The 12884-nt window shown below is 46.2% G+C and overlaps 1 protein-coding gene across 1 annotated transcript in view; it reads right to left on the bottom strand.

Annotated features, from left to right (window-relative positions):
- LOC141983245 (organic solute transporter subunit alpha-like) overlaps positions 1-11235 on the bottom strand; it is a 37965-nt gene extending 26730 nt beyond the window's left edge. The window contains exon 1 of the mRNA XM_074946156.1: positions 10797-11235. Within this exon, the coding sequence (XP_074802257.1) occupies positions 10797-10863 (67 nt within the window). The 5' untranslated portion in view covers positions 10864-11235. The remainder of the gene's footprint in view (positions 1-10796) is intronic.
- Between the last annotated feature and the right edge of the window lie 1649 nt (positions 11236-12884).

The raw sequence follows: 12884 nt of genomic DNA, 5'->3' as shown, positions 1-12884 counted from the left end.
CCACTCCAGATGCATGCTGAGCATCCACAATTCTCCAGAGGTGTTAAAGGGAGCTGCAGCTCTCCTTGGAAGTTTGCTGACTATCTGTGGTTTCTCCATCGGTAGGTAACGTCTAGCCTTGTTTCCTGGTCTGTGAGGCAGCAGCAAAACTGTTTGCCATGGATAGGAAGCACTCAGTAATTAGTTTACAGTGTTTGAATGGTTTTGCACCAAACACCAATTTGTGAAACTCCTGCTTTTGCTGGTTTTACAGCAGACAAGATAGCCTGACCTTTCGGCAGGGAACGTTCATCCTGCTTCAATAAAACAAAAACTGTCTTTCCTGCCCCATATCTCCCTGTGTGTCAACATATAACAATGGACAAAGGCTTTAATAAGCTTCATAAATTGGAATTTATGTACATTCTAGCTATTGGGAGGCCCCTGAGTCTCAGATTTGGTTGATCCAAGCCAGACCTGTTAAACTAGTCAGTTAGGTTGCCCTGCTGTACAGCAATTTAGTTAGAAGGTTGCCTGAGTGCATCTGCCACTGTAGTCTTCTGAAACCCTGGCTCAGAATTTCACACTCTATTTTATCTCAACAGGCAATTTTCCTGACATTCAGCCTGAGTTTTCCTTTTCCCATTAAACACCATAAACAATTCCACTTCCTCCGTGACCTTTACAAGAGCAGTGTGAAATGCCTGTTCCAAACCTGAATTCAGTCTGGTCTCACTTATTGTTCTTTATTTCTACTGCAAATATTTTGTGCTCGAAGGTCCCAGTCACTGATCCTCATTTAGTTAGGCACTGTGTACATGTATGAAAAAGAAAGAACCATTGGAACACACCTGATCTGGTTTTCATCAAAATTTTATTTTTAAACATTGGACTCATCAAGCAGCATTTATAGCTTACCAAAGCATCTCATCTGTGTAGCCTTTGTCTCCCCATTCCCAGTCCCCCTATTATCATCACTGTACACATTTCGTGTAAGATTAGATGTAAGATCCTTCAGGCTAGGGCCTTGCTTTTTATTTGTTCTATAAAGCCTAATGCACAATTATGCCACTGAATAAATGATTAATAAATGTAGGTACATTTTTTAAAAAACCCATCAGCTTGTGCTTTCAAACACAGTCGTTGCCGCAGTCTACAAAGGAGGGATTCCCAGTTGTCCTGGAGTTTGACAAAAGTATCGGTAAGCAGGCCCACAGTCATATGCGGTGTACAGTCTGGTTTATGCAGGACAGAACTGCAACATAATTCTGTCTTTCATTCGCCATTCTGTTTCATGCAGTCGTCTGCATCATTGCAAGTTTGCAGAACGACCACTGGGAACAGGTAAAGCAGCAGCCTAGAAAGGGCTAAGGGATCCCTCTTTATCAACTGGCTGCACAGGGCGTATAAGGAAGCTGAAGATGGGAACACAGGTAAGTCCTGGCTGTGGATTGTGTCCAGCATTTTCTGTTGAGTTGTTTATATCCTTTGTTATACACGATAAACCATGATCTGATTAAAGGACCTTAACAAGGACTTGGCCAGGGCATTTGCTTCCCTTCCCTGGCTGGTGATACAACACAGCAGCCTACAGTCACTCACTGTGTACATGACTAGGAGATTAAGTGTGAGTAATGAATAAGTGAGGGAATCCACAGACAACAGCTGTACACAATACTATGAAATCCAAGAAGCTGTGCTTTTACAGGAAATATTTCAGCTGTCTTGTGTTCCAGAAGAGACAGGAAATGCTATGCCAGACCAAAGTGGAGGCCCACCTAACTTCTGCTCCTCTCTCTCTGACAGCAGCTAGTACTACATGCTTCAGGAGCAGAAACTACACAATAGACAACTGTGGAATAAACTGCCCAAAGAGGAAGTTTCTTTCTAGCCCCATCAGTTAGCCTTATGTCCTGAAGTACGTGGGTTCCCATCCCGTGTTAAAGCAAACATTTCAGGCCTGTGGATGTTCTCATTATTTATATAAATGTCTCTGCTTTTTCTGAACCCTACGAACCGTGTGTCCAAGTGCTTCATAATGGGCACAGCAAAGTGTTGTGCAACGGGCAGGAGGAAAAGATTCTTTACTTTTTCAATTCATTGCTGACCTGCAGTAACAGCTTCTACAGCTTTCAGTTTTAAATCCCTGCTGCAGACACACTGACAATTCCAATCTGGAACCGGTCACCATTGCAACATCCGGGCAGAGGTCATCTGTGTTGTGAAGAGCCACGCACTGACTTGTATGTTCTTAAGGTTGCTGGGTAACTTAGCTGAGGGTGTGTCCACACCTGAAATGCTACTGTGGAAGAGCTGCTGTAGTGCTTCCCTGTAGATGCTATCTACGCTGAGGGGAGGGGTTCTCCTGTTAGCACAGGTAATCCACCTGCCCCAGAGCTGGTAGTTAATTCCATGGAAGAATTCTTCCATCAACCTAGCGCTTTCTACACTGGGACTTAAGTTGGCTTAACTATGTTGCTCAGGAGTGTGGATTTTTCACACCCCTGAGGGATGCAGCTGGGTCAATATCATTTTCTAGCATTGACCGACCCTGAGTCTGCAGTCTCCTCAGAACCTGAGATCTTCCTGTAGGAAGAAATAAGGCATGTTTTCTTCTGCCAGCCCTAACATCCTGGCTCACTGCCTTCACACACTCTAAAACTGCCCTCTTTCTAATGCTGTGCCAGTAGGGGATATTCTGATGCAGGACTATGTGTAACCACCCTGACATGATTTAAGGTGTGCTCACTATTGGGTTATGTTGTATGTTGAAAAAAATAATAAGAAAATGCAGTTTGTCAAGATGGCGGCCTTTATTCACTAACCTGCTCAGCTTAACAGTCCTCTATCATTGACTAGCAGTCAAACTTTATTAGCGGCAAGGGCCTTTTGTTAGCACTCTTAGGGAATGTCTACGTGTGAGTTAGGAGGTGTGGCTCCCAGCTCACGCAGACATACCCGCGCTAGCTCTGCTCAAGCTAGCACCTAAAACTAGCAGTGTGTCTGCGGCAGGCTGTGCTAGCCTCCTAGGGACGAACCCAGGGGCCAGGCGGGATTGCACTAGCCTAAGTGGCCGCCCATGTCATCCCGGACACACTGCTTCTTTCAGGTGCTAGCTTGAGCTAAACTAGCATAGCTACATCTACATGAGCTGGGAATCACACCTCCCAGCTTAAATGTAGATGTACCCTGAAAACCCTCACGCTCCCACATCCCTCCAAGTCACACTTTCAATGTCACTTTCATGTCATTTTTGTCTTAATTTATCTTTTTACAAGAATAACATAAACAGCAGAATGCTAGAGTGAGAGCGGCTTTCCCCTCCCGTTCTAGTTCCCTCAGGCCAGTTGGACGGACAGCCTCACTCAGTCCCCTACTACAGCCAGCACACAAAGCACCCACTTCCCCTTGTCCTGTGTCAAGGCTGCCCCTCTTCAAGGCTATGTTTAGGATACTATCTTGACAGCTGAGCCTTGACCACAGAAGCCATGTTACAGGCCTTCCAAGACAATGAGGTGAGTAAAAGTACTCAACAAGAGATGAAGATTGAGAGCCCTTCTAGTAAAAGGTACGTGACATGTCATACAGTACCCAGTGTGCAGGACTCCTGAGTGGGATTTGGATAACAAAGAAATGAAGTACATGCACCCCTTCCCTGGATCCATCTCAGGTTTTATAGTGACCCCAGTGCACTGTGGGACAGGAGTTAGTGCTGCCAATCCCAAGCACCCTAAACTCAGGAGTCAGGAAACAAAAACTCATGAAATTGACTAAAAACTATGGAATTTTAAACAATAATAAATGGAGGGTTGATTTTATTTTCTTTCTAGTTTTAAAGACTTTAGGATTCATGCTTTTACACTTTCCTCTACAACTATCATGCTAGAAAGTACCTTTTTTTAATGAAAGGTAAGAGTCTCACAGTCACAGGATTCCAGAGACAGGGCAATATGAAAAATCCCAAATATCACAAGACTCGTGATACAACCTCCAGAGTTGGAAATAGTGTCTGTACTCCCATGCCCAAGTTAGCTTTGATCTAGCTAGCTCAAGTGAGAACAGCAGTGAAACCATGGTAGCACGGCTGGTGGCTACTCGAGTATGTACCCAGGGAGCTGGGTCGGCAGGACTAGCTTGTGCTACTGCCGGGGCTGCTGTGGCTTCAATGCTATTGTGCTGACCTGGTATAAATCCCATAGTTTTGTACTCACTATCAAAACTCAGGCTTTGTATACATAGTAAGTTGCACGGGCCAAAATGAACTCAGATTTAAAACCACTTTAGTTAAATGACTGCAAGATACTTGTTTGGAACCTCTTAACGCATTTTAAAACTGGCTTGTCTCAATTAAATCAATTCCTTTCTGACTTAATATAAAGCACCACAAATCAGGTTAAACTGTCTTTTAGTGTTTGTCTTTACGCTGGCTCCCAGCCTGGTTGCTAGGGAACCCAGCAAGTTCAGTTGGACCCAATGTGCTCCCTCCAAATGGTTTCACTTTGATTGTGCAGAGGAGCATTGCCAAGTCCGCTGTAAGTTTTTTGAGAGCCGCGGGCTGCGGGTTTTGGGGCTTGGTTTATTTGGAGGTTGCTTATTTGGGCTTTTTTGTAATAGTGGACTTCCACGCCATTCTTACTTCTGTGCTGCTCCTGGCAGCGGTGTTGCCTTCAGAGCTGGACGCCCAGCCAGCAGCTGCCGCTCTCTGGCCACCCAGCCTGTGCTTAATTTGTGCTGGGGCTGAGCCCCGCAGGGGCGCTGGAATGGGGGGACCATAAGGCCATGGCCCCATCACTCTTTTCCTGCCTTAAAGGGGGTAGGAAGCGGAGAGGAGTGCGTGGCAGGTTGCGGAGCCTCAGGAGGAGAGGCGGAGCGGGTACGGGGCCTCGGGGGAAGAGATGGAGAAGAGGCGGGGCCACCGTTCAGGTGCCGGTGGCCCCCCCCACTTCTCGGGCTCTTCCAGTACTCCTGAGTCCTGGCACCTCTTTCATTATAAATTAAGCACTGCCCCCATACCCTTCCCTTTGAAATGGGCTGGACTAGTTTTGGGTTTGTTCTGAAAGGCAGTGCTGCTTTTGTCCCCTTGTGTTGCCAAGTCTCACATCAGTGGCTGTTCAGTGCATACCGCATGTCCAGCAGTGCTTAACTTGCTCCACTTCTGCTTAAAGCCTACTCCTGCTCCAACCTCAGCCTGTACCTGTTCCATTCTGGTTTCTGACTCCTGGCTCTGACTTTTGGCTACATCCCTTGGTTAACCCATTGGCTTCTGACCTTTGGTTTGACCCCTCAAGCCTGACTCCAGTTTCACTCTTGGACTGGTACCTGATTCCTGGATCTATACTCGATTACTGGAACTGCTAGTACAACCACAGGCAAGATCCTGCTCTATCCACTGGGCAGCTTATAGCGTGTCCACACAGGGCTTTGCACCTACTTTAAATCAAATAATTTTACAATGCACTTTTAGTGGAAGCCAGTGCCAATGTATGTGTATACAAGGCCATACTACTTGATGTAAGGAGCTCTCAGTACCATGGGACACAAAGGGTATGTTTACACTGCCAAAAACAAAAACCCTGCAGCAGCAGATCAACTCTGTCAACGGACTCAGGCTGGTGGGGCTTACGCTATGGTGGGGCTAAGAATAGCTGCACAGCCATTCCTACTCAGGCTGGAGGTGGGGCTCTGAACCCCAGTGAGTGGGTGCAATGGTTCTCAGAGCTTCAGCTCCAGCCCGAGCGGGAGTGTCTACAATGCTACTTTTAGCTCTGTAGTACAAGCCCTGTGAGCCTGAGTCTGTTGACAGGGACTCTGAGACTTGCTGCAGTAGGGGGGCGGGGAAGGTGGGTTTTTTGCAGAGTAGACATACTCCAAGGTCAGGGTTGATGTCCCACCATGCTCCATTCTGACACTCATTAAGAGATAAGGAACTCACTTCTCCTTTCCCATTGTAAAATCTATGGGGGGTGGTGGGGACTCTCCAAAAATGTCATGAAGTTGGAGAGATGCAGCTACATGTGCCACTCAGGGGAGAGGTCTGTGACCGCACAGGCCTTGTTCTCAGTAGAAACAAAAGGATATTTTGAACATGTGTAAAAAAACCTAGTGTAGACAGGATAAATTGTACTTTTAATGTGTGTTAAAATCCTGTTCTAGACCAAGCAGATTAACATGTTGGCTAATGTTTTAAAAACACTTTTTTCCGAGTGAAGACATGGCCTTAGAGGACAGGAAGGAAGTGGCATGACAATACAGGCCCCAAGGACTTGCAGGGAGAGCTTAGCACAACCCCAAGGGACTTTCCCTCCACGTGCCTCTCTATTCTCAGTCCCCTAGCTGCACAGGAGGAGTTGTGCTACCCTAGGAGACTCCCTGTGGCTACACATTTCCCTACTGTCACTGATTAAAAATAAAAAGGAGTTAATGCTGCTTCCAGCAGACTTTTTGATCAGCAGAGCTGCTCCCCAACTCTGATTCCTTCCCACCCTGGGATGCCCACCCCCTCACAGTCCAGGAAGCCCTGATTGCATTGAGTTTACATGGAAGAGCAACCGTGGGCATAGCAAGGAAGAAGCTGCTGCATCATCCTCTTGATGGTTGCTGCACAGATTCTGTGACTGTTTGTTCTGCTCTTCTTGGGAGGGAGGGAGGGAGGAAGGGGCATCTGGTCCCAGAAACACAGCACCTCTGCCCAGCTCCCCCATCCCAGTCACAGATACACCAAAATAAGGAATATTCCTCTTCTTATAAATGGTCTATGAACTGCAAGTGACAAAGCATCAGCTCTTTTCTCAGCTCTTTTTCTAGGTGTCCCAGTTACTGCTGAATCTATTCTCCCCCTCCCCGTTCTATTAAATAGAAAGTTAATGTCACCTCAATTTGGCAGTGGATTTTTCCCCACAATCTTGGACAGCATAGAAATCATCACGCAATAATGCCAGCTGAGAGATGATTCATTGCATTGGAGTCCCCTCCTGAACTTCCTGAGTAAATTTACAAGTCACACACAACTCATTAAGGGAATCATTAAGAAAGGGATAGTTAATAAGACAGAAAATATCATAATGCCTCTATATAAATCCATGGAACACCCACATCTTGAATACTGTGTGCAGATCTGGTCACCGCATCTCAAAAAAGATATACTGGAAACGGAAAAGGTTCCAAAAAGGGCAACAAAAAATATTAGGGGTATGGAACGGCTGCCATATGAGGAGAGATTAATAAAACTGGGACTTTTCAGCTTGGAAAAGAGGTGACTAAGGGGGAATATGATAGAGGTCTATAAAATCATGACTAGTGTGGAAAAAGTAAATAAGGAAGTGTTATTTACTCTTTCTCATAACACAAGAACTACGGGTCACCAAATGAAATTAATAGGCAGTAGGTTTAAAACAAACAAAAGGAAGTATTTTTTCACACAACGCACACTCAGCCTGTGGAATTCCTTGCCAGGGGATGTTGTGAAGGCCAAGACTATAACAGGGTTCAAAAAAGAACTAGATAAATTCATGGAGGATAGGTCCATCAGTAATGGCCATTGTAATAGCATGGAGGATAGGTCCATCAGTCGGCTGGGGACTGACTGGCTAAGCAACAGTTCTGCAGAAAAGGACCTGGGGATTACAGCAGACGAGAAGCTGGATATGAGTCAGCAGAGTGTCCCCCATTGCCAACAAGGCCAACGGCATATTGGGCTGCATTAGTAGGAGCACTGCCAGCAGATCGAGGAAAGTGATTATTCCCCTCTATTCGGCACTGGTGAGGCCACATCTGGAGTATTGCGTCCAGTTTTGGGCCCCCCACTACAGAAAGGATGTGGACAAATTGGAGAGAGTCCAGCGGAGGGCAATGAAAATGATCAGTCGGCTGGGGCACATGATTTACGAGGAGAGGCTGAGGGAACTGGGCTTGTTTAGTCTGCAGAAGAGAAGAGTGCGGTGGGGGGGATTTGACAGCAGCCTTCAACAACCTGAATGGGGGTTCCAAAGAGGATGGAGCTCAGCTGTTCTCAGTGGTGGCAAATGACAGAACCAGGAGCAATGGTCTCAAGTTGCAGTGTGGGAGGTCTAGGTTGGATATTAGGAAACACTATTTCACTAGGATGGTGGTGAAGCACTGGAATGGGTTACCTAGGGAGGTGGAGGAATCTCCATCCTTAGAGGTTTTTAAGGCCCGGCTTGACAAAGCCCTGGCTGGGATGATTTAGTTGGGGTTGGTCCTGCTTTCAGCAGGGGATCGGACTACATGACATCCTGAGGTCTCTTCCAACCCTAATCTTCTATGATTCTATGGTATCCCTAGCCTCTGTTTGACAGAAGCTGGTAATGAGCGAGAGGGGATGGATCACTTGATGATTACCTGTTCTGTTCATTCCCTCTGGGGCACCTGGCATAGGTCACTCTCAGAAGACAGGATACTGGGCTAGATGGACCTTTGGTTTGACCCAGTATGGCTGCTAGAGTTACCTTATGTAACTCACCACAATATAAGCACCTGGTCTGGTAATAAATGTCTGCAGGATCAGGCCCTTAATGCTTTACTTGTATAGCATCAAATTTACAATACAGCATAGATTATACTTCGCATGGCCATTACATTTCTGTCAAGTATCAGGGGGTAGCCATGTTAGTCTGTATCCACAAAAACAACAAGGAGTCCGGTGGCACCTTAAAGACTAACAGATTTATTTGGGCATAAGCTTTTGTGGGTAAAAAACCACTTCTTCAGATGCATGGAGTGAAAATTACAGATGCAGGCATTATTATCCTGACGCATGACGAGAAGGGAGTTACCTCACAAGTGGAGACCCAGTGCTGACAGGGCCAATTCGATCAGGGTGGATGTAGTCCACGCCCAATAATATAGATGAGGAGGTGTCCATTCCAGGAGAGGCAAAGCTACTTTTGTAATGAGCCAGCCACTCCCAGTCCCTATTCAGGCCCAAATTAAGGGTGTTAAATTTGCAAATTAATGCTTGATAAAGATCTTGTAGGTCATTTCAGATTTCAGGACAGCTTACACCTTCAAGTCAGTGGCACTGCTATGGGTACCCGCATGGCCCACAGTATGCCAACATTTTTATGACTGACTTAGAACAACGCTTCCTCAGCTCTAGTCCCCTAGCGCCCCTCCTCTACTTGCGCTATATTGATGACATCTTCATCATATGGACCCATGGGAAGGAGGCCCTTGAAGAATTCCACCTGGATTTTAACAACTTCCACCCCAGCATCAACCTCACCCTGGACCAGTCCACACAACAGATCCACTTCCTGGACACTACAGTGCAAATAAGTGATGGTCACATAAACACCACCCTATACCAGAAACCTACTGACTGCTATAATTACCTACATGCCTCCAGCTTCCATCCAGGACACATCACACAATCCATTGTCTACAGCCAAGCCCTAAGATACAACAGAATTTTCTCCAATCCCTTAGACAGAGACAAACACCTACAAGATCTTTATCAAGCAGTCTTAAAACTACAATACCCACCTGGGGAAGTGAGGAAACAGGTTGACAGAGCGTGACGGGTACCCAGAAATCACCTACTACAGGACATGCCCAAACAAGGAAAATAGAACACCACTGGCCATCACGTATAGCCCCCAGCTAAAACCTCTCCAGCACATTATCAACGATCTACAACCTATCCTGGAAAATGATCCCTCAGTCTCACAGAGCTTGGGAGGCAGGCCAGTCCTCGCTTACAGACAGCCCCCCAACCTGAAGCAAATACTCACCAGCAACTACACACCACACCACAGAAACACTGACCCAGGAACCAATTCCTGTAGCAAACCTCGTTGCCTACTCTGTCCCCATATCTACTCTAGCGACACCATCAGAGGACCCAACCACATCAACCACACCATTAGAGGCTCATTGACCTGCATGCCTACTAATGTGATATATACCATCATGTGCCAGCAATGCCCCTCTGCCGTGTACATAGGCCAAACCGGACAGTCCCTACGTAAAAGAATAAATGGACACAAATCGGACATCAGGAATGGTAACATACAAAAGCCAGTAGGAGAACACTTCAATCTTCCTGGACATTCTATAACAGATTTAAAAGTAGCTATACTTGAACAAAAAAACTTCAGAAACAGACTTCAAAGAGAAACAGCAGAACTAAAATTCTTTGCAAATTTAACACCCTTAATTTGGGCCTGAATAGGGACTGGGAGTGGCTGGCTCATTACAAAAGCAGTTTTGCCTCTCCTGGAATGGACACCTCCCCATCTATATTATTAGGCGTGGACTACATCCACCCTGATTGAATTGGCCCTGTCAGCACTGGGTCTCCACTTGTGAGGTAACTCCCGTCTCGTCATGTGTCAGGCTAATAATGCCTGCATCTGTAATTTTCACTCCATGCATCTGAAGAAGTGTTTTTTTACCCACAAAAGCTTATGCCCAAATAAATCCGTCAGTCTTTAAGGTGCCACTGGACTCCTCATTACATTTCTGTTACTCTGGTGAACTACTTTAGTACTAAAAAAAATTACCTCCAAATATTAATAATTATCACACACTTTAACAGTGGGTCCATTTTTTTTTAGCGTTTTTAATTATTGGAATCCCTTTCAAACACTAACCCAGCTTCCTCATGTTACGTATCACTGAACTAAAACGGGAAACTAGTGCCCGGGTATTGAGATGCACATAGTCTGCAACGAGAAAACAGGGCTTTCCGTCCAGACAAGTTTTCAGCTAAGAAATCTTCCTGAAAAATCCCCTCCTCCCCCCGCGACGCGCCCGCCCGCCCGCTGTGTTTTTAAAGCGGCGGCAGCAGCAAAACTTACTTCTGACAATTTCGTGAGCAAACGGGCGCTCATTTCCCGCGCAGTCAGGCTCGGTCCCATTCTCCATTTCTGTAGCTTCTGTTGAGACTTGCCTCCTCTCGCTGCCCCTGGGAGGCTGGTTCCTTGCCCGTGTCCCCGCTCCCCAGAGGCGTGGGCATGGCCGAGTAACAAAGCACTTCTACTTTTTCTTCGCTTTTCCAGTCAGGCGCTGAGACTTGCCAAATGTAAATTTCCTCCCATCCACCTTGCGATTGGGTAAGCAGCCCGACTGGCCAGCTCCGTCTCCCTCCGCTCGAACCACGCTGCAGCACGAGGGGCCGGGCGAAGATCCCCCCCCGGGCACGGCAGGGGCTCGGTGACGGGGCGGCGGAGTCCGGCGGCGCGGGGCGCAGGCAGCAAGGCGACGGGGAAAGCGAGCGATCGGAGACTGAGCACGGCCTCGCGGGGCTTCCTGTGTGTCTTACCGTTTACACTCCTGCCTTGCGCGTTCGCAGCGTCCTCTTCCCAGGGAGGTCCCACACTGACACCAATACGCTTGTGTCCCTGTCCCCTCTACTGTTTATTTGCGAGGTGCGATAAAAGACATACACTAAAGATGCCCCTGTTCCGCAAGGGAGACATAGAGACAGAGCTCCCTAAGGCATGCAGCGTTCATACTTACCCTACAAGTTCCAAGCTTCAGAGTTTCACTCTCTCCTTCACACACACCCCAGCACCAGACAGTACCTCCCACACCACCTGAACTGTCAGCTATTGTCACTTTTGCAAGGCTCTGAGAGAAACATTTTAAACTTATGAGCAGGAGGCATATGTACTGCACTCCGCATTTACCCCTCTGTGTGTAGTTAGGGGCGGGGGAGAGTAAGGGCTACATTTCGGACCAGATCATGGTCCTATTAAAGTGGAAAACTACCACAGACTTCACCTCTAAAGGAACCAAAAATGGGGAGGGGAAGCAAGTGAGAATTAAACTTTTTCCCTCATGTTTAAAAATGCTTTAACAGGAGAGCTGGATTTTACTCAAAGCTTAAAGAAACAACTGCGTCGTTTTGATCCAGTTTTGCAAGTTCTTGCCACATAAACCTAAACTACCTTTTGCATAAAAAGGGGAGGGGAGTTCAAGAGAGAGAATTACATTACAATGTATTTATAAACTTCAAAAAAACAATAAAAATTCCAAACAGTCAGTTTTTTGGTTGGTTTTTTGTTTTGTTTTTTTAAGTAGCGGAATTTTTCAATTTGATCTCTGTAACAGGTAGAGCTGGTTGGGAATTTTTGTTGGAAGTATTTTCCAATGGAAAACTCATTTTGCACAAAATTGACATGTTTCACAGGAGAATGTCAATTATGCTGCCATTTTGATTTTCTGTTGGGAAAACAAAAATGAAATATTTCCTTTCGCCTGATTCTGAATATTTGGGATTGTTGAAAGCCAGGGCTCTTTGTTTAGAGTCAGTTCAACATTAAACCACATTTTCCTAATTTCAGGTTTCAGAGTAGCGGCCATGTCAGTCTGTATTCGCAAAAAGAAAAGGAGGACTTGTGGCACCTTAGAGACTAACCAATTTATTTGAGCATAAGCTTTTGTGAGCTACAGCTCACTTCATCGGATGCATGCAGTGGAAAATACAGTGGGGAGATTTATATACATAGAGAACATGAAACAATGGGTGTTACCATACACACTGTAAGGAGAGTGATCAGGAAAGGTGAGTTATTACCAGCAGGAGAGCGGGGGGGAGGGGGGGAGGGGTGAGGAGGGGGTCAGGGAGAACCTTTTGTAGTGATAATCAAGGTGGGCCATTTCCAGCCATTGACAAGACCGTCTGAGTGGGCAGTGGCTGAGGGGGGTAAATAAACAAGGGGAAATAGTTTTACTTTCTGTAATGACCCATCCACTCCCAGTCTCTATTCAAGCCTAAGTTAATTGTATCCAGTTCGCAAATTAATTCCAATTCAGCAGTCTCTCGTTGGAGTCTGTTTTTGAAGTTTTTTTGTTGAAGAATTGCAACTTTTAGGTCTGTAATTGAGTGACCAAAGAGATTGAAGTGTTCTCCGACTGGTTTGACTCCCTCAGGGAACTGATGG

Source organism: Natator depressus, chromosome 1 (genome assembly GCF_965152275.1).
Source record: "Natator depressus isolate rNatDep1 chromosome 1, rNatDep2.hap1, whole genome shotgun sequence".
NCBI classification, from domain to species: domain Eukaryota; kingdom Metazoa; phylum Chordata; order Testudines; family Cheloniidae; genus Natator; species Natator depressus.
Note: the sequence above shows the minus strand (reverse complement) of the source record. Positions and strands in the feature narration are given on the sequence as shown.